At 46.1% G+C, this 21,579-nt stretch overlaps 1 protein-coding gene across 3 annotated transcripts in view; it reads right to left on the bottom strand.

The window, feature by feature from the left end:
• AARSD1 (alanyl-tRNA synthetase domain containing 1) overlaps nucleotides 1-21,579 on the bottom strand; it is a 77,340-nt gene that overhangs the window by 45,896 nt on the left and 9,865 nt on the right. For all 3 annotated transcript variants that reach the window (XM_085876936.1, XM_085876935.1, XM_085876937.1), the window contains exons 5-6: nucleotides 6,288-6,444; nucleotides 5,951-6,067 (exon numbers count right to left, since the gene is read on the bottom strand). In XM_085876936.1, coding sequence (XP_085733062.1) covers nucleotides 5,951-6,067; nucleotides 6,288-6,444 — 274 coding nt within the window. The remainder of the gene's footprint in view (nucleotides 1-5,950; nucleotides 6,068-6,287; nucleotides 6,445-21,579) is intronic.

Below are 21,579 nucleotides of genomic sequence, written 5' to 3'. Positions count from 1 at the left end.
AGAGATGACCTAAAAAAAAAAGAGACATGACCTCATCTGAAAAAGTTGACAAACGTCAACAAACTACGATTGCGCAGTTGTTTTGTGAACCGTCCAACCAAAGAAAGTACGAAAATTTTCTCAGTCGACATTTTTCGTGAAACTTGCAAATTGGTTTATCTCACATCATGTGGAAACTGCTTTGCTCTGCTCAAGGTGTGCAAGAAGTACGAAATGATTCATAAATCACAGGAAGGTACTTGCACCAAAGAACATTCATTCCTTTGACAAATTAACAACAAAATGAACCAATGTCACCCCCAGGGTGACCAGTATCTTGCTAAAATGTGAACATGAGTGACTTATTTAAGGTCACACTGAGGTGAACAGAACTGCTATCCACTAGGAGTGACTCCTTGAGGAATATCTGCCTACGAGAGATTCCGATGATAATCGTTTTACAGAGTGACCATGAACAATACGTGTTTGCCTCATAACGTTACCCAATGGAGTCATAATGGCTAAAGCTTGACATATCTAGAAAAAACTCATCGAGGACTTTAATTTGAGGTACTACAGGATATGGTTCCTAAAACTTGAAAATTTGACTTTGGGGTCAAATATGTTCGACCTCAGGCGCTAACCCTGAAGGTCAAGGTCGATCACAAACAAAGACTAATAAACTGAGCGCTAAGCCATTGACTACATTCCCACAAAGTTTGGAGATGATTCGATGAAAATTTTTCAAAAAGAAGGGTTTCATCGAACTCCATAATTGACTTCAAAGTGATCTTGACTTTTGACCTTGACTTTGACCATTAAATGCAATAAAAAGTATTCCAAAAAGACAACCATATATGAACCCACAAGAGTTTCCAATGAGAACTTTGCTATACAGAGTGACCTAAACAAGAGTTTCTGATGTGAACTAAATCAATGCAAAATACATGAAAAATGCAGTTTTTTCGTCATAACATCGTCAAATGACGTTACATTGTCAAAATAGTTGTATGTTTAGAAAGCCCTCATGAAGGGCTTTAATTTGAGGTACTACTCGATATGGTAAATGAAACTTGAAAATTTGACCTTAGGGTTAAAAAAGAATGATCTTTCGGTTGACCTTGAAGGTCAAGGCTGATTAACATCAAAAATTAATCAACTGAGCACCATACCACACCCTATGTATCCACCAAGGTTAGAGATACTTCGATCAACGTTACTTAAAAATTAAAGGTTTCGTCAACCTTGATTATTGACCTTTTTGTGACCTTGACCTTTGACCTTGACCTTTATATTTTCGTACGTTTAATGGTATCTCTCCAGGACCGTTGTACATGAAATATCAAGAGATTTTGATGACAACTGAGGAAATAAAATTTTCATGAAAAATCCGTTTTTTCATCATGACTTTTGACTTTTAACTTTAACATACATAGCGTCAAACTTTTGACAGATCTGGAAAGCACTTATCAAGCGCTTTCATATGAGGTATTACTCGATATGGTATCTAAGATTTCAAAATTTGACCTTGGGGTCAAAAACTTTCGACCTCCAGCGCTAACCATGAAGGTCAAGGCCGATCGCCACCAAAAATTAAATCAGCTGAGCGCCAGACCATGAACTATATTCCCATGAAGTTTGAAGACGATCCGATCAAAATTACTCAAAAAATAAGGGTTTCGTCGACTCCCCTGATTTGCGACAAAGTGACCTTGACCTTTGACCTTGACCTTGAAAATTTTATGCGCTGAAAGGGACCTCTATAGGACTCTGATATGCGAAGTTACCAAAATTTCCAATGATAACTGTGCTCTGCAGAGTGATCGATACGTGATTACAGACAAAAAAACAAACAAACAAAAAAAAACATACAAGCTGACTAACATATCTTGCAAAAACTTCGTTTTGGCAAGATAATAATGGCAGAGATCTGGCGGTCAACAGACACAAGTAGGACAGAAGGGAACACACATACTTGGATACAGGCAAACTACAAGGCCTAACCCCAGCTGTGGCACCAAATACCTGACTCACAATGAAGGAGAATAGGCAAGGACTTGTGTCAGGCATGAGTTAGTCTCTGGTTCTGCAGGACGACGTTGAACAGAGTGAAGTGCAGCTCGGGACGGAAGAAGAAAGGATGGCACAATGTTCAGGAGATGGCGTCCATGTCTCTCCAACGGTCCTTCATGGATGAGCCACGAAAACAGAGATGTTGTCTCCTTTCGACTCAAAGCTCAACTGGCGTGTGCATGCGTGGCCATGGCCTTCTTCACCTCTCGGACCGCCTTACCAGGACGCAGCTTGTCCCACCATTGGCAGCTGGCAGCGCTGCCTTTTTGGCAGTTCCACCCTCAACTCGGGCTCCATAGCTCACCTCGCCAACATGGCCTGCAGCCTGTCGGCCAAATACCCTGTGATGCGTCCTTTTAAAGTGCCATGTGCCACAAGTCCTCTACCTGGCCTCACCAGTGACAGGAGTGACCATCACCAACCTAATGCAAGTGTAACTGGGATTTGTTCATTGGTTCCGTCTACTGTTGCAGCATTACAAAGGAACAGCTGTGTCATTTATGCAGTGTCCTTGTAGATCAAGTTTAGAATCTGGCTAGGTACTGGCACACAATGGCCGACTAATTTTAAAAGGTAGCGTGTGGTCTTTAACATCCACCAGTGAATGCTCACAGATGAAGCTGCTGGATTAATGTCCCCTATAAATGACAACTCATTGGTGCAAAGTCTGAGAAAGACCAGGGGGATTGTTTGTTGTCAAGTTGGGAGTCAAACGCAGACGAGACAACGCAAAGGCAAGTCAGCTACCTCCGTAACTGGTTAACGATAGTTGTGGAAATCGTCCTCGTGGGGAAAAACTGTTTCGTATAACGTGAATTATTTCTGAATATTTGTTTAAGTACAAGCGTGACGTACTTTTTAGTGGAATAGATATGCATTGTGTATGTAATAGATAGACGGATCGTCCTCTCTCCCATTGTCTGTATCTAGACTTATCCCTGTGAGTTTATATTTTCTGGTCTTTCCTCTGTTATCTGTCCTTTATGTTCTTTCAAAATACACACCAACAAGCCTTCATGTGTGAGGCAGGTGGGAAAAACCAACCAGAACCCTCAAAAGGTGACCAGAATACCTCAGATGTTTTGTGTGGATGCATTGGAACATGAGGACAACCGTTGTGACTCGTGACGTTACCGGTACGGCAAAGTCTCCCACCCATCAGTTGGATCGCCCCTAATGACAAAGAGAGCAGAAGGACGCACAAGCCAACTTGAATGGCATTCAGTGGAGCACATGCCTCCACCAGGATGAGCAGTTTACGTTTTGGATCCCACTGAGAAGCCGGATATGGATTCGGACCTAAACCAAAATCTAATCAGCTTGTTCTTGTCACCGAACTAAATCATCCACAAAGTTTTGTTATAACTCGTCCACAACTTTTTGAAATATTATGCTGTATATCCTTTTGGCCACGTCTCTCAACAATGAAGAATCACTGGAAAAAATAATTTTCAAAAAATTCTCGGATCTGTATCCGGATCAGGATTTCACCAAATTTGAATAAATTTGTCCTCGTCACATTCCCAAACTGTCCACCAAGTTTAGTCCAAATCCATCCCTAACCTTTTGAAATATCATTGAAAAATTTTACTTCTGTATCCATCATGTCCACCCCTAATGTTCTCCCGACATCATTACCTGCACCCCTTGTTTGTCCGTGTCCATCTATTTCCTCCCTCTGCCCTGCTGTTGGCAGTTCCCCCTTCCCATATGCTGTTCCTTTTGTTATGTTGCGTCCAGATCCATTATTTGTTCTCGCTCTTCCACTTGTTTTTTCTTGTGGGTTCAGCCAGGAAGAGTTTTTGGCTCAAGCCCCAAGTCTTTCACAAAATGACTGGCGAGGTCTGACATTTGACTGAAAGTGAATGAATTTAGAATCTGGACAGAGCGCCGATGATAGCTCGGCTCACACACTCTTCACAAAAGACAGTGTCATCTTTAACACCCACAAACGCCCAGTCCTCCGGCAGATAAGTCCTCTGGATTAACGTCCTTTGTGCATGTGCAACACCAAGGTGAGAGTTTAGAGCTGGGTCGAGATTCTAACCCAGGCTATACAGCTCAAAGGAAAGTGCACGTACAGTATCTCAAAGCTATCTTGCCAGCCCTTAACATGCATTCCTGGGACAATATATTGTCGCGGGCATGGCGGTTAAGGATAAACCCCCGACCCAATTTGTGGTGACGGGCGGTTAACACCACCAGCCCGGATAGCCAAGCTGTTCTTCTTAGGAGGCGGAAATGTTGATCCTCGGAGATGATAACACGCCCGGGAGGGGTGGGGCGCAATGGCGGAGCGACGGAGGCACAGATGGATGCACAGCACAGGGGGGTTTATACTCGAACCCCATGACAAATACACGGACACATCAACTTAAAATAAACGCGGGAATTTAATGATAATATAAATCTTTACAAGGGGATAATGCAAAATGAAATAATAATCATGAGATAAATTAAACTTAAAGTCAAGGCACCTCAACACACAGACCAAAATAGACAAGGGGAAACGAAATAAAAGCAAGTCCTTCCTTTATTCTGGCACTTAGCTTGGTCCAGAGATTGTCTTTGTGGAACTTTAAATCGAGGTGCTTCATCCTGCATGTGTAGACACACCCAAAAATGGTGCCAAGCCGCTCTCTTGCAGCGGGAAACCTACGTCAGGTGATTCATGAGCGGTATTCAACACCAAGGCTCAAAGACCCCATGCAGCTTCTTCGTGCGTCGATCGTCCTCACCAACCCACTGCTTTTCAGAATGGCACTGTCCCCCTCAGTGACATACATGAGGCCCTGGGGTTCGGCTCTCATGACCCAACCAGGAGCCAATGGCAATCATCTTGCTCAGTACGTGAGCCAAATCGCCTCAGCACGAATATGAGAATTGTGCCATCTTCTTCATGCGTCGAAGAAAAGCCAGCCGTAAAGTCCTGTCCTTACAGGCCATCTCCTCACCCCGTTCTCTCTCAACCGTGTGCGTCCCTTCCACCGAACTGAACCAACCAAGCCAACCCCCTCCTCGCTTCTGATCTCTCCTTGACGTCACACCGAACAACCGTTCCACCTCCAGGGCGTGGCTTGCTCACACGAAACCCGGGAAGGCGGGGCCTCTGCCTGCTCGGCACACCTTGCTTGCTTGAAAATGCAAAAACGGAGGAATAGGTCACAGGAGGGAAATCGCATTCGGGGGGAACTTATCCTTAATCCCTATCCAATTAACACCACACTACACCACCCCCTGTGGTGACACACAACACTTAAGCTCACAGTCTCCCTACTTAATTACATCGACATGTTTCCTACACGTGCACGGACCAAACAACTCTATTCAAACCCAACTTTCCTGTTAAATGCCTCCATCTACCCCCACAAGCATAACAACATTTAATGGTAATCTCCCAACTACCTTGCCAGTGCCTTCAGAAACCTTCATGGGATATATGGACATTCAAGTAATCTTCCACAATTATTGAGAAAGCTTCTCAACATGTATGAAGAATCAAAATAATTTTCACTTTTGATGACCTGAAGCAATAATGGCACACTGACCTTGTCAGGCTGTAACATTTACCGACTCCTGTCAACTTACCGATATCTTCCTGCCAAAGTTGCATTATGACGACACCATCCTGGCCACCAAAACAACCAGCTCAGAAACTTACAGCACATTTAAAAGCATTTCCCCTCCTCATCTTACCTTAAACAAGCCTATTTCAGTTCACTGCAGGACAAAGGACTCTCAAGTCAGGAAAAACTTCAAGACCGAATGGAACAGCACACAGTGAATCATGGACAACCATATAGATGTGCTGCTCCAACACAACACACCAGTAACACCAGCAAGCAGGTTCAATTCCACAAACATTACAGGGAAGTAAGGAGAAAGGTTGCTGGCAGACCTGAAGTTGGCTCAGGTTGGAGACATGTGTCCCACAACACATATTGGCATCAATCCCCTTGATCAGCACCATTCTCATTGGGCCTGCAATGTCATCAGGCAGACCTCGGGTGTGTGCCTACAGGAGTCGAGGGTCAATAAAATAGAGGACACAATGACTATAGAATAATGGGAGCTCCCTGTGGTGGTTTTCAAAACTAAGGAATAATGTAATTCTCTGGAGGTGGAAAGGAATTCTGGTGATAACCTTGATGCCATTCATCAATGGCGACTTTGCCAAAGGAAAATTATTAAAGTTATGGAAAGGAGTAAATATCTGAACTCGAGACACTACTCACCGCCTCAAGTTCAGGATCTCCAGGAAAAAACTCCTGCACGTGGACAGGTGTACTGGCTCGCACTGCACTATTGCAGGCCTCTTCAAGCTGCTGTAACTGCTCTGTGCTCATTGTCTTGGTGTCCAGCTCAACCGTGCTATGCTGGCGGCCAAGTTCCCTGTATGGTGACACCATATTTAAACTCAGTCTCACACTCAATTTCCCTGTTGCACTCTCCAACACCTTTCTGGCACACCTATACTTAACACTCAAATTTGGCAAAGCATTTTCAAAGCTTTTACAACCACATAACATGTGTCGATGTTAAAAACAACAGCCAGCATTCTCTGCTCTTGGACAAAAGGACAAAATATAATTACGGAATGGCTGGTTTGGAACTCTCATCACTTACCACATGATTCTGAGATCCGACAATCCAATCATACATACAGTACTGTGTGGTCATATCTTTGTCCAGGAGTCGAGGCTTGTTGACAGAAACAATGTAATAAAGAAAAATATGAATTTGAATAATGGATAATCTAATATCATATACAGTGTGTGTGTGTGTGTGTGTGTGTGTGTGTGTGTGTGTGTGTGTGTGTGTGTGTGTGTATATATATATATATATATATATATATATATATATATATATATATATATATATATATATATAGTTGCGGTTCTTGGAACTGCATGCATACAACAGATAGTTGTCCTGAGTCAGTTATTCCAGTAATATAGGTGCAGTTAGGTCCCTACCTTTTGTCTAGTGGGAAGACAAGGGAGTGCATTGCGATGGGCTATCAGTAAGATTAATAAATCATTTTTCCCCTTATATTTTATTCCCTCCTTTTACGATCCACGATGCCTTCATCTCGCTTGCTACCCTCGTCTCGCTTACCACATCGTGACGATTCACGGTGCCATCATCTCGCTTACCACAGCGTGACGATCCACGGTGCTATCATCTTGCTTGCTGCCCTTGTTTCGCTAGCCACAGCGTACCACCGTCTATCCAGCAACTCTTTTTCAGAGGCAAAATCCCGACGTTCGGCTGGACAAACGCGAAAGCTGCACCACCTGCCAAAGGCCGGACATGCGCGGTGTGGGCGGACCATACCAGTCTGGCTGAAACCCAGCCTAGAAAAGCGGACCACATGAAGGGCTGGTCCAATCGGCATGCTCAGCTCGGACAATGACATCAGGTTTCGGAAAGGCTCCTCCCCGACCTCCGGGTTCTAAAAAGCGCGGACCTCCGTGTAGTTGGTTGGTTGGTTGGGAAGAGAATTGCAGGTTGGTTGGGAAGAGAATTGCAAGTTGGTTGGGAAGAGAATTGCAAGTTGGTTGGGAAGAGAATTGTAAGTTGGTTGGGAAGAGAATTGCAGGTTGGTTGGGAAGAGAATTGCAAGTGGGTTGGAAAGAGAATTGCAAGTGGGTTGGAAAGAGAATTGCAAGTTGGTTGGGAAGAGAATTGTACGTTGGTTGGGAAGAGAATTGCAAGTGGGTTGGGAAGAGAATTGCAAGTGGGTTGAGGAGAGAATTGCAAGGTTTGGGAAGAGAATTGCAAGTGGGTTGGGGAGAGAATTGCAAGTTGGTTGGAAGGAGAATTGAGAGAGGTTTTTGAGTGTTGAAGAAGGAGTAAGGAGAATTGAAGGAGAGAAGGAGTCATTGAGAGTGAGTGTTCCTGCCACTCATCTCCGCCGACACGACGTCGAACCCCTTGCTTCTCGATCAAGCCTCCTGTCTGGCCCCGCTTTCTGTTCCTTATCTCCGACCTCAGGACCAGGACGAACGGCCTCATGCCTGGTCCTGCCTGCTGCTCATCTCTCGCCCCCCCCCCCCCTTTGGACTCCGCTCTTCTCCACTCGAGCTCCTCCTGCAGACACGATCTCCAAACGTACGGTTGTGGCCGAACAACTCAACCATTGTCGGGTGCCGCACCACAGAGCATCCCTCCCCAGAAACGCTCAGGTACCGAGAAACTCTAACCTCAACTCCCTCCCTCCCTCCCTGGCTGCAAAAGTCCCTTTCACAATTGGGTTTACTTTGTCTGAGTGTGTGTCTGAGAGTGTTGGTGCCTGTCTGTTGAGTAAGCCTGCATAAGATCTTTTATTGTTGTGATTGGTGCTTTTATTAATCTCGCGTCAAGTCTGCAATGTCTGCTTTTTAAGTTGCTTGAAAAAATTGCCGCACCCCATACCTCTCTCATGTTTCTCTGCATTGCACACCCAATAAACCTTTATTGTGCCACATGCTTTTCCTCGCTTATTGTAAATAAATAATTGTTGTAGAAATGTTCCCAGCTCACCTTTGTCTTTTCCCTCATTGGTTCAGCATGGTTCAAATCCAGGTTTAGCCGGGTCTTTATTCCTAACGGTCCGTTCCTTCCAGCCGGTACATCCTTGGCAGTGTCATTCGGCTGCATCCGATCTGGAAAGGTGATCCGATCCAGAAGAGTGATCCGGTTCAGACAAGGCGTACCGAGGGCATGGTTCCCCAGTGGTTAATTAGGTAACCAAATTCCATAGGAGGGAGGACCCCAGGTCACGTGGTTGAGTTATTGGCATCCACAGTCAGTTAAGCGAGCCACCGCATCATGGAATTATCCGTGAGTGACGGCCTACGATTCTGGGGAGTCTGGTGGGAATCGACGTTGCATCCCCCACCTCATGGTCTTCTCACCTGACCCCGCCAGCCCGCAACAATATACACATATATAGTATATACACATATATATATATATATATATATATATATATATATATATATACATATATACATATATATATATATACATATATATATATATATATATACATATATATATATATACATATATATATATATATATATATATATATATATATATATATATATATACACATATACTGAATATCAACATAGATATACATATAAATACATATATATATATATATATATATATATATATATATATATGTTTTTATTGTTGCGAATTCGCGCCCGCCGGCGTGCGAACGGCCACGTAACTCGAATCGCGGCACGTCGCCCACCGGATGGACAATTCTGTCGTGACCCTCTCGGACCAACGCCGGGTGAGCGAGTCACGGGTGGGCCTTTCGACCTCACCACAATCGTGCCAATCAGCCACCCACGTAGGTAGGGTTGTTCGCCAAACTCGCCCTAGCTAAGTACCCACGCGGATGGTAAACCAGGCGATCGTACCTCGCCGCAGGTCGACTCAGGATACGAACCGCTTAAGCGGTCCGTTCCGTGCTATCGGGATAACCGAGCGGTGTTATCGTCTGCCTCGACGGTTCAGATTAATTATCGGGCGTATTAAGCCCACTACGAACCCTTTACGTGAAGCAAGATGGAGCTTCAAACGAAGGAAAGGACGCAGCGAAACGGGGAACAATTCAACATAATGCACATTTATTACCCAGCCCACGAAAAGCACACATATACAGTCAAACAGTCAGAATGCACATATATCAATTTAAAACAAAAACAACAATGCAGAGCTACGACCGAATACGCGAACACACGGCAACACTTATACAGTTTTACTTCACAGACGGCGCCGACACACATTAACTCAAAAGCAAAGGAAAAAAGCCACCCTCATAGGCAAGGGGGCAGATGGGCCCGTAGGCCAATGTGTGCGCGGGACCTGAAGGAGCGGTCAGGTCCGCGAGACCGGGTGGGTCCTACCCGCGTCCTCGTGACGAGCCGCAAATGTGGCTGCCCGGTGGTGCCCCGACTTCGTGCTCCTTCGCGGGTTTCGTTGGCACCGCTTGAATTGGGGTGAGAACGGGGCCCCCTTTTTGCACTATCTTAGCGCGGGGGAAAGGGGGAAATTGTTGATGCCCTGGGGGAGGAGAATGGCTGGCTGGCTTGGGTCCCGCGACGAGTGATCCAACCGCGACCTCGTCGCCGTCTTCCCTGCCTCGGACCCGAGCTCCTTGGCCTCCTCCCACAATTCTCCTCAGCCGACTGCAGAAACCACCTTGATGCCTTCGCCTCCCGACTCCACTCCGCTCTCCAACCCGACTTGACTGCCAAAACTCTCTGTTACGATTCGCCTTGCGCTCGGCGCTTTATAGGCCGGCAGGAGAACCCATATGCAAATTTCCAGATCAGGATGAGCTCGGGGGCGGAGCCACGCTCGCCCATTGGACGGAGGAAAAGGGGCGTGAACCTCCCCTGATCCAAGAATTTGCATATTTCGATTTCACACGGTCGTGCCTGGAGGCGGGGCCAAGCCGCTCCGCGCTTGCTGATTGGACGGATCAGAAGTGGGCGTGTAGCATTCTTGATCCGAATTTTCCCTCGGAAAGGCCGCTGTTTGCACTCGCGGCTCGGTGCATATCGCTTGAACGAGCTCAAGACAGCCCAACACTCAGGGTTCACAGGTGATGCGGGAATGGCCGTAGAAGGAGAGAGGTGAGGGTGGTGGAGGGTTTTTGGTGGTGGTTTGATGGTTATGGCGGTTGATTCAAAATAAAGATAGAACAGAAAAACGCCTAACTCAAAGCGTCGCAGCCCGAATGAATCACATAAATTCCCTCAAAACAACGGGTTTGGGGCTAACTACACATGTACTTAGAGTTATTTCACCTACGGGACCTGAATGGTGGTTTGCGAATTTCCACAGCCGTAACAATATATATATATATATATATATATATATATATATATATATATATATATATATATATATATATATATATATATATATATATATATATACATACATATACATATATATACATATATGTTGTTCTTCTTTCGGCTGCTACCATTTGGGGTCGCCACAGCGGATCACCATTATGATCCGCATACTGATTTGGCATAGGTTTTACGCCGGATGCCCTTCCTGACGCAACCCTGTTCGCCTCTTATGACACAGGGATAAGGGATAAGGATTGGGTTTCACCATGATTTTGGGCTGCCTTACACCTCTCATAGGTGTTCCATAAGAGGCTCCCAGCGCAGAGCACCCGTCCTCAAGCGATCCTCCAACCCAAGCCTCCAAGTAGCCGGATTGCAGGCAGAGGCCAGTACGCCCGGTATGTATACTGTATATATATATATATATATATATATATATATATATATATATATATATATATATATATATATATATATATATATATATATATATATATATATACTAGCGATACCCGTGCACATGCACGGGATAGCAATACAACAAAGCTGGTAGCAGACGACAGACCGTACACGGGGAATGACAAAAATACGCGTTGTGCAAAATGTAAGTAGTACTATGGAACGCCAAGACTTCCCAAGCATTTCGGCATGTCTGCTAAGTGCCAAAGCAATTTCATAGGGATCGTGCGACGGCGAGCCGAGTTTTTAGTGTGCAAGCTTGGTATTATAATTGAGATGTACATATATACATATACATATACACATATATATACACACATATATATATATATATATATATATATATATATATATATATATATATATATATATATATATATATCTTCTTCTTCTTCTTTCGGCTGCTCCCTTTAGGGGTCGCCACAGCGGATCATCCGTATGATCCGCATAGTGATTTGGCACATGTTTTACGCCGGATGCCCTTCCTGACGCAACCCTGGTCACCTCTTACGACACAGGGATATGGTACACCTATTTTAACCGGGGTATACACCGGCCCAGTATACTGGTACTCATTTCGCCGACCTCGGAAGGATGACAGGCTGAGTCAACCCCCTGGTGTATTAATTCAGTGGCCCAACGGGGCTTGAACTCAGGACCTTTTGGATCCCAAGCCGCTGCCCTTACCACTGCGCCAACACCAGGCTCATATATATATATATATATATATATATATATATATATATATATATATATATATATATATATATATATATATATATATATATATATATATATATATATATATATACAAATGTATATGTACACATATATATTGTTACGGCCGTGGAAATTCGCATTACACCATAAAGGGCCCTCAGGTGAGATATCTCTATCGGTACATGTGTAGTTTGCCCAAACCCGTTGTATAGAGGGAATTTTGTGTGATCCATCCGGGCTGCGACACTTTGAGTTAGCCATTTTTCTGTTCTATCTTTTATTTCAAACAAACAGCATCTCAACAACCACGCCATCCCCACCACAGCGCCAAACACACTACAACGACGCCACCTCCACCACCTACGCTACCACATCATCGCTTCGACAACCATTTGCAAACACCACCACCTTCACCTTTACCTTCACAACTTCATCCCACATCATCGCTTCTACGGCCATTCCCAAACACCACCAGTCAACACCAAACGTCGTGTTCCCAGAGCCGTTCGGCCATGGAGGCCGCACGCGTCGATCCGCGGATCAGGAATGCTTCACGCCCACTTCTCTTCCGTCCAATGGGCAAGCACGAGGCGGCTTGGCCCCCGCCTCCAAGCGCGTGTATGTGAAGTCCGTATATGCAAATTTTAGGATCAGGCGAGGTTCACGCCCATTTTTGCTCGACCAATGGCTGACCGGGGGGGGGGGCATTGCCCCACCTCCAATCGCGTTCTGATCCTGGAATTTGCATATTGGCTTCTCCTGCCGGCTATAAAGGCACGAGAATTACCAGATTGAGAGTGTCGTCGAGGAGTTGCTTTTGGAGACAAGGAGCGTTGCGTTGGTGGAGTTGAGTCGACTGCGCGCGGTGGAGCTGTGGGCGGCTGGTCGGGGAAGGGGAGCTCGGGTCTGAGGCCAGGAGGATGGCAGTCGGCGACGAGGCTGCGGTGTGGGGGATCGCTCGTCTCGTCGCAGGACCCAATTCAGCCAGCTACTCCCCTCCCCCAGGGCATCAACAATTTCCCCATCCCCCCGCGCTGAGATAGTGCAAAGGGGGGCCTGGTTCCTCCCCCACCCCAAACGTGGTGCCAACGAGCACGCCAGGGGCACGGAGTCGGGGCACAGCGGCGCGGACATTTTGCGGCTTGCCCACCAACGCGTCACGAGGACGCAGGTAAGACCTCCCCGGTCTCGCGGACCTGGCCGCTCCTCAAGGTCCCGCGCACATTTGTCCTACGGGCCTGTCTGCCTCCTTGTCTGTGAGGGTGGCTTCCTTCTTTTGCTTTTGCGTAAATGTGTGTTGGCGCCGTCTGTGAAGTAAAACTGTGTAAGTGTTGCCGTGTGTACGCGTTAGTCGGTTGTATTACATTTGCTTTTTATGCATAATTGTATGGCTGTAAATATGTGCCTTCCGTGCTTGTCTGTGTGTGCCGCAGAATAAAATGCTTGCTTGTTGAATTATTCCCGCTCTGCTTCGTCTCCTTCCTTTTAATTGACTCTCCATCCTGCTTCAAGTAAGGGGTTCGTAGTGGGTGCAACATCCTGGTAATTAATCGGAACCGTCAAGGCCGACGATAATACCGCTCAGTTATCACTGTAGCACGGAACGGACTGCTTAAGCGGTTCGTGTCCGGAGTCGGCCTGTGGCGTGGTACGATCGCCCAGTCGACCATTCGCGCAGGTACTTAGGTAGATCGAATTTGGCAAGCAACCCTATCCTGCGCGGGTGGGCAATTGGCACGATCGTGGTGCAGTTAAAGCCCCACCCGTGACTAGCTCCCGGCGTTGTTCCAAGAGGGTCACGACTGAATTGTCCGTCCGGTGGGCGACGTGCCGCGATTCGAGTTATGTGGCCGTTCACATGCCAGCGGGGGCGAATTCGCAACAATATATATATATATATATATATATATATATATATATATATATATATATATATATACATACATATACACACACACACACACACACACACACACACACACACACACACACACACACACACACACACACACACACACACACACACACACACACACACACACACACACTGGAGAGAACAAGTATTTGATACACTGCCGATTTTGCAGGTTTTCCCTCTTACAAAGCACGTAGACGTCTGTAATTTTTTTATCATCGGTACACTTCAACTGTGAAAGACGGAATATAAAATAAAAATCTTGAAAATCACAGTGTATGATTTTTAAATAATTAATTTGCATTTTATTGCATGAAATAAGTATTTGATACATCAGACAAACAGTATTTAATATTTGGTACAGAAACCTTTGTTTGCAATTACAGAGATCAGACCTTTCCTGTAGTTCTTATCCAGGTTTGCACAGACTGCAGCAGGGGTTTTGGCCCACTCCTCCATACAGCTCTTCTCCAGATCCTTCAGGTTTCGGGGCTGTCGCTGGGTAACACAGAATTTCAGCTCCCTCCAAAGATTTTCTATTGGGTTCAGCTCTGTTGACTGGCGAGGCCACTCCAGGACCTTGAGATGCTTCTTAAGGAGCCACTCCTTCGTTGCCCTGGCTGTGTTTCGGGTCGTTGTCATGCTGGAAGACCCAGCCACGCCCCATCTTCAATGCTCTTGTTGAGGAAAGGAGGTTGTTGGCCAAGATCTCGTGATACATGGCCCCATCCATCCTCCCCTCAATACGGTTTAGTCGTCCTGTACCCTTTGCAGAAAAGCATCCCCAAATAATGATGTTTCCACCTCCATGCTTCACGGTTGGGATGGTGTTCTTGGGGTTGTACTCATCCTTATTCTTCCTCCAAACACGGCGAGTGGAGTTTAAACCAAATAGCCCTATTTTTGGTCTCATCAGACCACATGACCTTCTCCCATTCCTCCTCTGGATCATCCAGATGGTCATTGGCAAACTTCAGATAGGCCTGGACATGCGCTGGCTTGAGCAGAGGGTCCTTGCGTGCACCGCAGGATTTTAATCCATGACGGCGTAGTGTGTTACTGATGGTTTATTTTGATACTGTGGTCCCAGCTCTCTTCAGGTCATTGACCAGGTCCTGCCGTGTAGTTCTGGGCTGATCCCTCACCTTTCTCATGATCATTGTGACTCCATGAGGTGAAATCTTGCATGGAGCCCCAGACCCGGGGAGATTGACTGTTATCTTGAACTTCTTTCATTTTCTAATAATTGCGCCAACAGTTGTTGCCTTCTCACCAAGCTGCTTGCCTATTGTCCTGTCGCCCATCCCAGCCTTGTGCAAGTCTACAATTTTGTCCTTGATGTCCTTCGACAGTTTTCTGGTCTTGCCCATTGTGGAGAGGTTGGAGTCTGATTGATTGAATGTGGACAGCTGTCTTTTATGCAGAAAACGAGTTCAAACAGGTGCAGTTAATACAGGTAATGAGTGGAGAATGGGAGGGCTTCTTAAAGACAAAACTAACAGGTCTGTGAGAGCCGGAATTCTTCCTGGTTGGTCGGTGATCAAATACTTATTTCATGCAATAAAATGCAAATTAATTATTTTTAAATCATACAATGTGATTTTCAGGATTTTTATTTTAGATTCCGTCTTTCACAGTTGAAGTGTACCGATGATAAAAATTACAGACCTCTACGTGCTTTGTAAGTGGGAAAACCTGCAAAATCGGCAGTGTATCAAATACTTGTTCTCCCCAGTGTGTGTGTGTGTGTGTGTGTGTGTGTGTGTGTGTGTGTGTGTGTGTGTGTGTGTGTGTGTGTGTGTGTGTGTGTGTATGTGTGTGTATATGTATGTATATGTATGTATATGTATGTATATGTATGTATATGTATGTATATGTATGTATATGTATGTATGTATGTATGTATGTATGTATGTATGTATGTATGTATGTATGTATATATATATATATATATATATATATATATATATATATATATATATATATATATATATATATATATATATATATATATATATATATATATATATATATATATATATTATAAGCCTGGTGTTGGCTTAGTGGTTAGGGTGGCGGCTCGGGATCCCAGGGTCCTGAGTTCAAGTCCCGTTGGCTGCTGAATTAACACCAGGGGGTTGACTCAGCCTGTCATCCTTCCGAGGTCGGCGAAATGAGTGCCAGTGTACTGGTCCCGGTGTATGCCCCGGTTAGAATAGGTGTACCATATCCCTGTGTGTCTTAAGAGGCGACCAGGGTTGGCGTCATGAAGGGCATCCGGCCATAAAACATTGCCTCAAGAAAAAGCCAAACCCTGCACAGCAGGGAAAAATGGCTGTAAAAACGGTCATATATATATATATATATATATATATATATATATATATATATATATATATATATATATATATATATATATATATATATATATATACATATATATATACATATATATATATATATATATATATATACATATATATATATACATATATATATATATATATATACATATATATATACATATATATATATATATATATATATATATATATATATATATATATATATATATATATATATATATATATATATATATATATATATATATATATATAGTTTTGGATTTTAGCATCCGGTCTGATGAATGCATCCACACATCCATGTCTTCAGACAGTTATTTCCTTCAATGCATGTTCAGATTAGCCCCATCCCCGTGTCTAATGGGATTTTAAATGTGATGCATTGAGAAGGGAGAAGGATAGATCCCGTCTCTTATGGGAAGCTTTTTTTCTTTACGACAGACACGTTTACACACATTTCTTTCACGAGCTCTGAAGCCCGCCCTCATTTTTCCTCAGCAACATTATTTCGCAAGCTCCGACGCCCACCTTTTTTGAGAGCACACGGGTCGTCATGGTAACCGTGAACAAGTGGGGCGGGGTGAGCTTGGGGCGGACTGCACCCGCGGAGATGGCCCGGAGATATAAAACGAACGGGAGGTATGTTCTGGAGGAGAAAAACGGGAGAGAGGAACGCGAGAGGAAAAGCGGAGTCGAAAGAAAGCGGGGCGAAAGAAAGCGGAGCGAAAGAAAGTGGGGTGAAAGAAAGCGGGGCGAAAGAAAGTGGGGCGAAAGAAAGCCAGCGAGGGAGAAGAGAACGAGAAGTAAGCTTGTGAAGCGAGCAAGAAGCGGGTGTAAGCGCGCAAAAGAGGAGAAGGAAGCGAGCGTATGGGGCACATGTGGGTGTCTGATCAGCACCAACAACGAGATAATTCGTCCTTCCCAGTGCTTGGGCAAGCGAGCGTGTGGTGCGCGTGTGGGTGTGAGCAGCACCGCCAACATGTGAGGAACAGGTCAGTCACCAACAACACCAGGGTTTAAACCCGCGACAGACGATCTCGGTGCCCTCCAGACTTCGACTGGCGTTCAAAGCTGTTTGCGAGAGGGTGCACGGCAAAGCTGGGTGCTGGCGACGGACGTGACACACACGCATGCATTTCAGGACATTTTCACTTCACAGACGACTTTCTGGTGAACGAGACGATTCTTCCCCCCCCTCCCCCCCAATGATCTGTTGGGTACCCATCCATGTCTGTGTTTAGCTGTAAGTAAGTCAACCCCCTGTCAGCATCTGCTCTTTGTCTCTTTCCTGTCACTTTGATTGATTTTGCTTTGAAATTTATTCTTCATTTACCTCAGAAAATAAAAGTTCTTTCTATTTATTTATTTTATTATTAATGAATCATTTGTCGATTTCCAACCTGTCCGTATTTGTCCTTTCCTTCCATTGGTCTACCATTGACTGAACCGAGACAGACTGGGAGGTAATTACCACAGATTTGACCAAAAATCGTCGGCACGCACCGGTGGTTAAAACGCTTGGCCGCCCTAATTAAAATCTAATCGAGATAACATTGGTGCTTTGCCGAGGGCGTGCTCCCCGCTCACGTAACCACGTGACCTCCAGTTAAACGGAATAATTAGACGGTGGACACTGGAACTCGTGGTTGACTGGGTGGCGTTCGTGGTTCTAAAACAACCCACCGTACCACAATGTTAATTGTGAGCGATGGCCCCAGGTCCGGCTCCACCGAGGACAACCCGGGATTAATCCCCCTGAGTGACAAACTGGTGTCTCGGCACAAATGAAAATGTTGAGTGAAGAAAGCAACAGAAAATGGGCGATGAAATAAAAAAGGAGAAGAGTGAAGCGATGGGCAGAGAAATGGTGGCAGTACGAGAGGAGGTAAGGGAGTGTCGGATCAGTGTCCGAGAAGAGATGAGGGAGATCGAGGCCAGACTGATGGGAGAGATTGGAAACATAACGAAGGAGGTTGAAGGACTGACGATAGGACAGAATGAGTTGAAGGAACAAAGGGAGAAGAACACAGGGGGCGATAAAGGAGTTCAGAGCCGCCAAGAAGGAAACAAGACAGATGACGGCAATTAAAAACGAATGTAAAATGGCACACGAGAAACTGACGAAGAAAGTAGAGGAGGTGACACAGACGATGGGAACAAAGGAACGGGAAATAGAAACACAAATAGAAATAACGAAGGTGACATTAGAGGGGGAAATACAAGGGTCACATCGGGAATTTACGAAGGTAAAAGAGGAGGTGGATGAGTTAAGGAAGGAGATAACTGAAATCAAAGCAAAACAGGTAGAAACAGATAGTAGCGTCAAGGAGGAGATTACTGAATGCATGAACATGTTATATTTGCAGCGTGACAGAGTGCTCGAAGAACGGGAGGAGGTGAGTATAACGAAGGTGAGTCATGGCGAGACCGGGCACGTACATGATGCGATTGGGTGTGTGTCGAGCTTGGGGGAATAAAGGACCCAGGGTTTCTTGAAGTGTCCAATGTGCCGGAGTATGTGCAGAGTGCGTGTGACATAACATGGATGAGTGCACACGAAAGAGTGGGACACGGATCGACCCAGACTGGAGTAGTGGTTAGTGTAGCAGACTGGAGGGGTGAGCCTCTTGAGCGGGACACAGTTGTATTGGAAACCACGCCGGCTCCACGGGACTTTGCATACGAGGTACGGGAGTGTGCGCGGTCGGTGCTTTGCCAACCGCCCAAGCACGGACGGTGGCGCGATGTGTTAATGGTTTCAGAGGGGCCGGCGTGTAAACGCTCCATGAGAGATAAATCACTGGAGCACGAACGGCAAAACAGAATGGATTTGGCTACAATTTTTTTTTCCCACGGGAACCAGGTGTGCAATATGTACGGTACCCCTAGCATGAGCAATGGGCGTGGCAAGCACGGCTTGGTTCCTCATGGGAAAACCCCAATTCCCAGTGGCAAGAATTCAAACACAAATTGGCTTGCAACAGACATATGACTGAGCACCTCCGCGGATGCAGAGGGCTCATTATCTTAGGGGTAAGTGACAGTGACGGGGCGACGTTACGCCCTCCTGTATCAGCCAAACCGAAGGGGCAAGTGCGCTGTCAACCACCGTCCTGCAGGTGCAAGGGCCGCCGAGCCTTGCCACGAATACACGAAGCTCGGCCAGGATGTAGCGAACATCATTGCCGGGGCCCAGGAGCACTAGCCTAAGGCTGATGGCATTGATGAATCCACATGGGGTGCTAGCGATGGTAGCCTCGATGTGTGTACTGAAGCAGCAACCATGAGGAAGGGCTACGATAAATTTAGGGACCAAGAGCGACAACAGGGACTGTTTAGGTTGAGACATGAACACGTAGTGGGGACGTAGCTTAGCGATAGAGTTAAATGGAATGTGCATTAGTATAAGGGAAGACGAGAGTGCACGAGATAGTTAGGGGAAATTAGCTTGGTGATGCTGTGTCGGTGAGTGGAAATGTGTTGTATGTGGTTGGTGACATGAGTGTGAGGGCAGGGCAATGGCCGGTATGGGTGTGAGTAATAGAATGCATGGTGGTGTGAAGGATTGAATGGGGGGAGTGGATCCCACCCAAGAAAACCCGAGGGTTAGTTTAAAGTTAGGTCGAGGGATTAGGTAAATTTACACATGGATGTCATTTTGCGGTCGGTGCTGATTGTGGAAAGTTAACAAAAAACAACAATTTTTGTGTGTAGGGTGCAGGAGATAATTGACCGGCTGGGGGTGTGGCTTGTGAGTGTAGTGTTTGGATGAAGCAGGCACCCCGGGCGCTGGGGGCTCGTCGGCCAGGTGAGGCCATAGGTAGGTCCAGGGGGCAATTAGTGTATTCCTGGATGCAGGTACCCGAGGAGAGGGGCCTGGCGTGCCAGTGTAGTGTTAAATGGGATCGGGTGCCCGAGCAGCGGGACCCGAGGCGCCAAAATGCCAAGTGGGCGTCAAGGGGGGGAGTGCCAGTGAGGTCATTCCCCATGTTAGGGTGAGGAGCAGGTAAGCTCGGAGGCAGCTCCAGCGTCCCGGGGGTGCTAATGATGAGTATGAAGGTTGGCAGACCTGCTCGTGGAGCCACACTCACTACCCAGCCACGAAATTGTGCGTGACACAGAAAGAAAATTTGGTGGGCGAGGCCCGTCGGCGATGGGAATTTGGGTTTTTAGAACCCCATAGTTTAACAAAGGCCTCTTGGCAGGGTATAACCCCGGGGACAGTTTAAAAGTGTAACAATATTAGCATAGTTAAGATGGATGAAGACCCCTTCGCACCATCCACTGTCGGGATGATCGCCGGCTGCTGGACTTGCCCTCCTGTCAGACTCGAGAACGAGACTTGTCACAATGTCAGTGTAAGATTGCATGTAGTTCGGCTCTTCCTTCCCATGGAACCTTGGGGGGATTGGGTACGAATTTGGCAATAGGGATAGTGGGATGTAGGAGACGAGACATAGCGACAAATTGTAAAAAGAGGGGGGCTAGGGTAGTGTATATGGGAAAGACGGATGGGTGCGGACAAATAGGGCCAACCTCGAGCTCTCTCTCCCGGCACCACCGCCACTGCCCCAAGTATGTGCACACCAGGGACCGGCTGACCATGTTGGTCAGACCTGATGTTTGGCATTACCTGGTTTAACTTTTTTTTTTCTTTTCGTACTGTTTGCTGTTCGCCTTGCTGTTTCGCTTTGTCTCGCCACTGCTCCAGGAGGATCACGGAGGAAGTTTGCTTTGAAGAGGGCGGAGGCGGTGATTTGTGAGGAAGGCGTGAGAGGACAGCATTGAGGGAGGGGGGAGACGATGAGAGCAGGCACGGCCATGGGGGAGGATGGGGAAGGGAGGGGTGGGGAGAGGGGAAGGATAAGACTGGGAAGAGGTATTGTGGAGATGGGAGCAGGTGGGGTAAGGAACAAAAATTGAGGGGGTGGGAAGAGGGGGAGTTGTGATGAGAATTGAGGGGGTGGTAAGAGGGAGAGGCAGCTTTGAGAAGGGGGAGTGGGGAGGGAGATTTGAAGGGGAGGGGCAAGGGGGAGATTTGTGGGAAAGGGGTGAGAGGGGAGAATTGAGGGAGAAGGCTGAGGAGTGATGGAGAGGTGAGGGAGAAAGGTGTGGGGGGAGCTTTTGAGAAGAGTGAGGGGAAGCTTGGAGACGGGGGGGGGGAGGAAAGAGTGTGAAGTTTGCTTTAAAGAGGAAGAAG

This window comes from Eptatretus burgeri, chromosome 4 (assembly GCF_056783735.1).
Source record: "Eptatretus burgeri isolate ZD-2024b chromosome 4, Ebu_testis_v1, whole genome shotgun sequence".
Lineage (NCBI taxonomy): Eukaryota > Metazoa > Chordata > Myxini > Myxiniformes > Myxinidae > Eptatretus > Eptatretus burgeri.
Note: the sequence above shows the minus strand (reverse complement) of the source record. Positions and strands in the feature narration are given on the sequence as shown.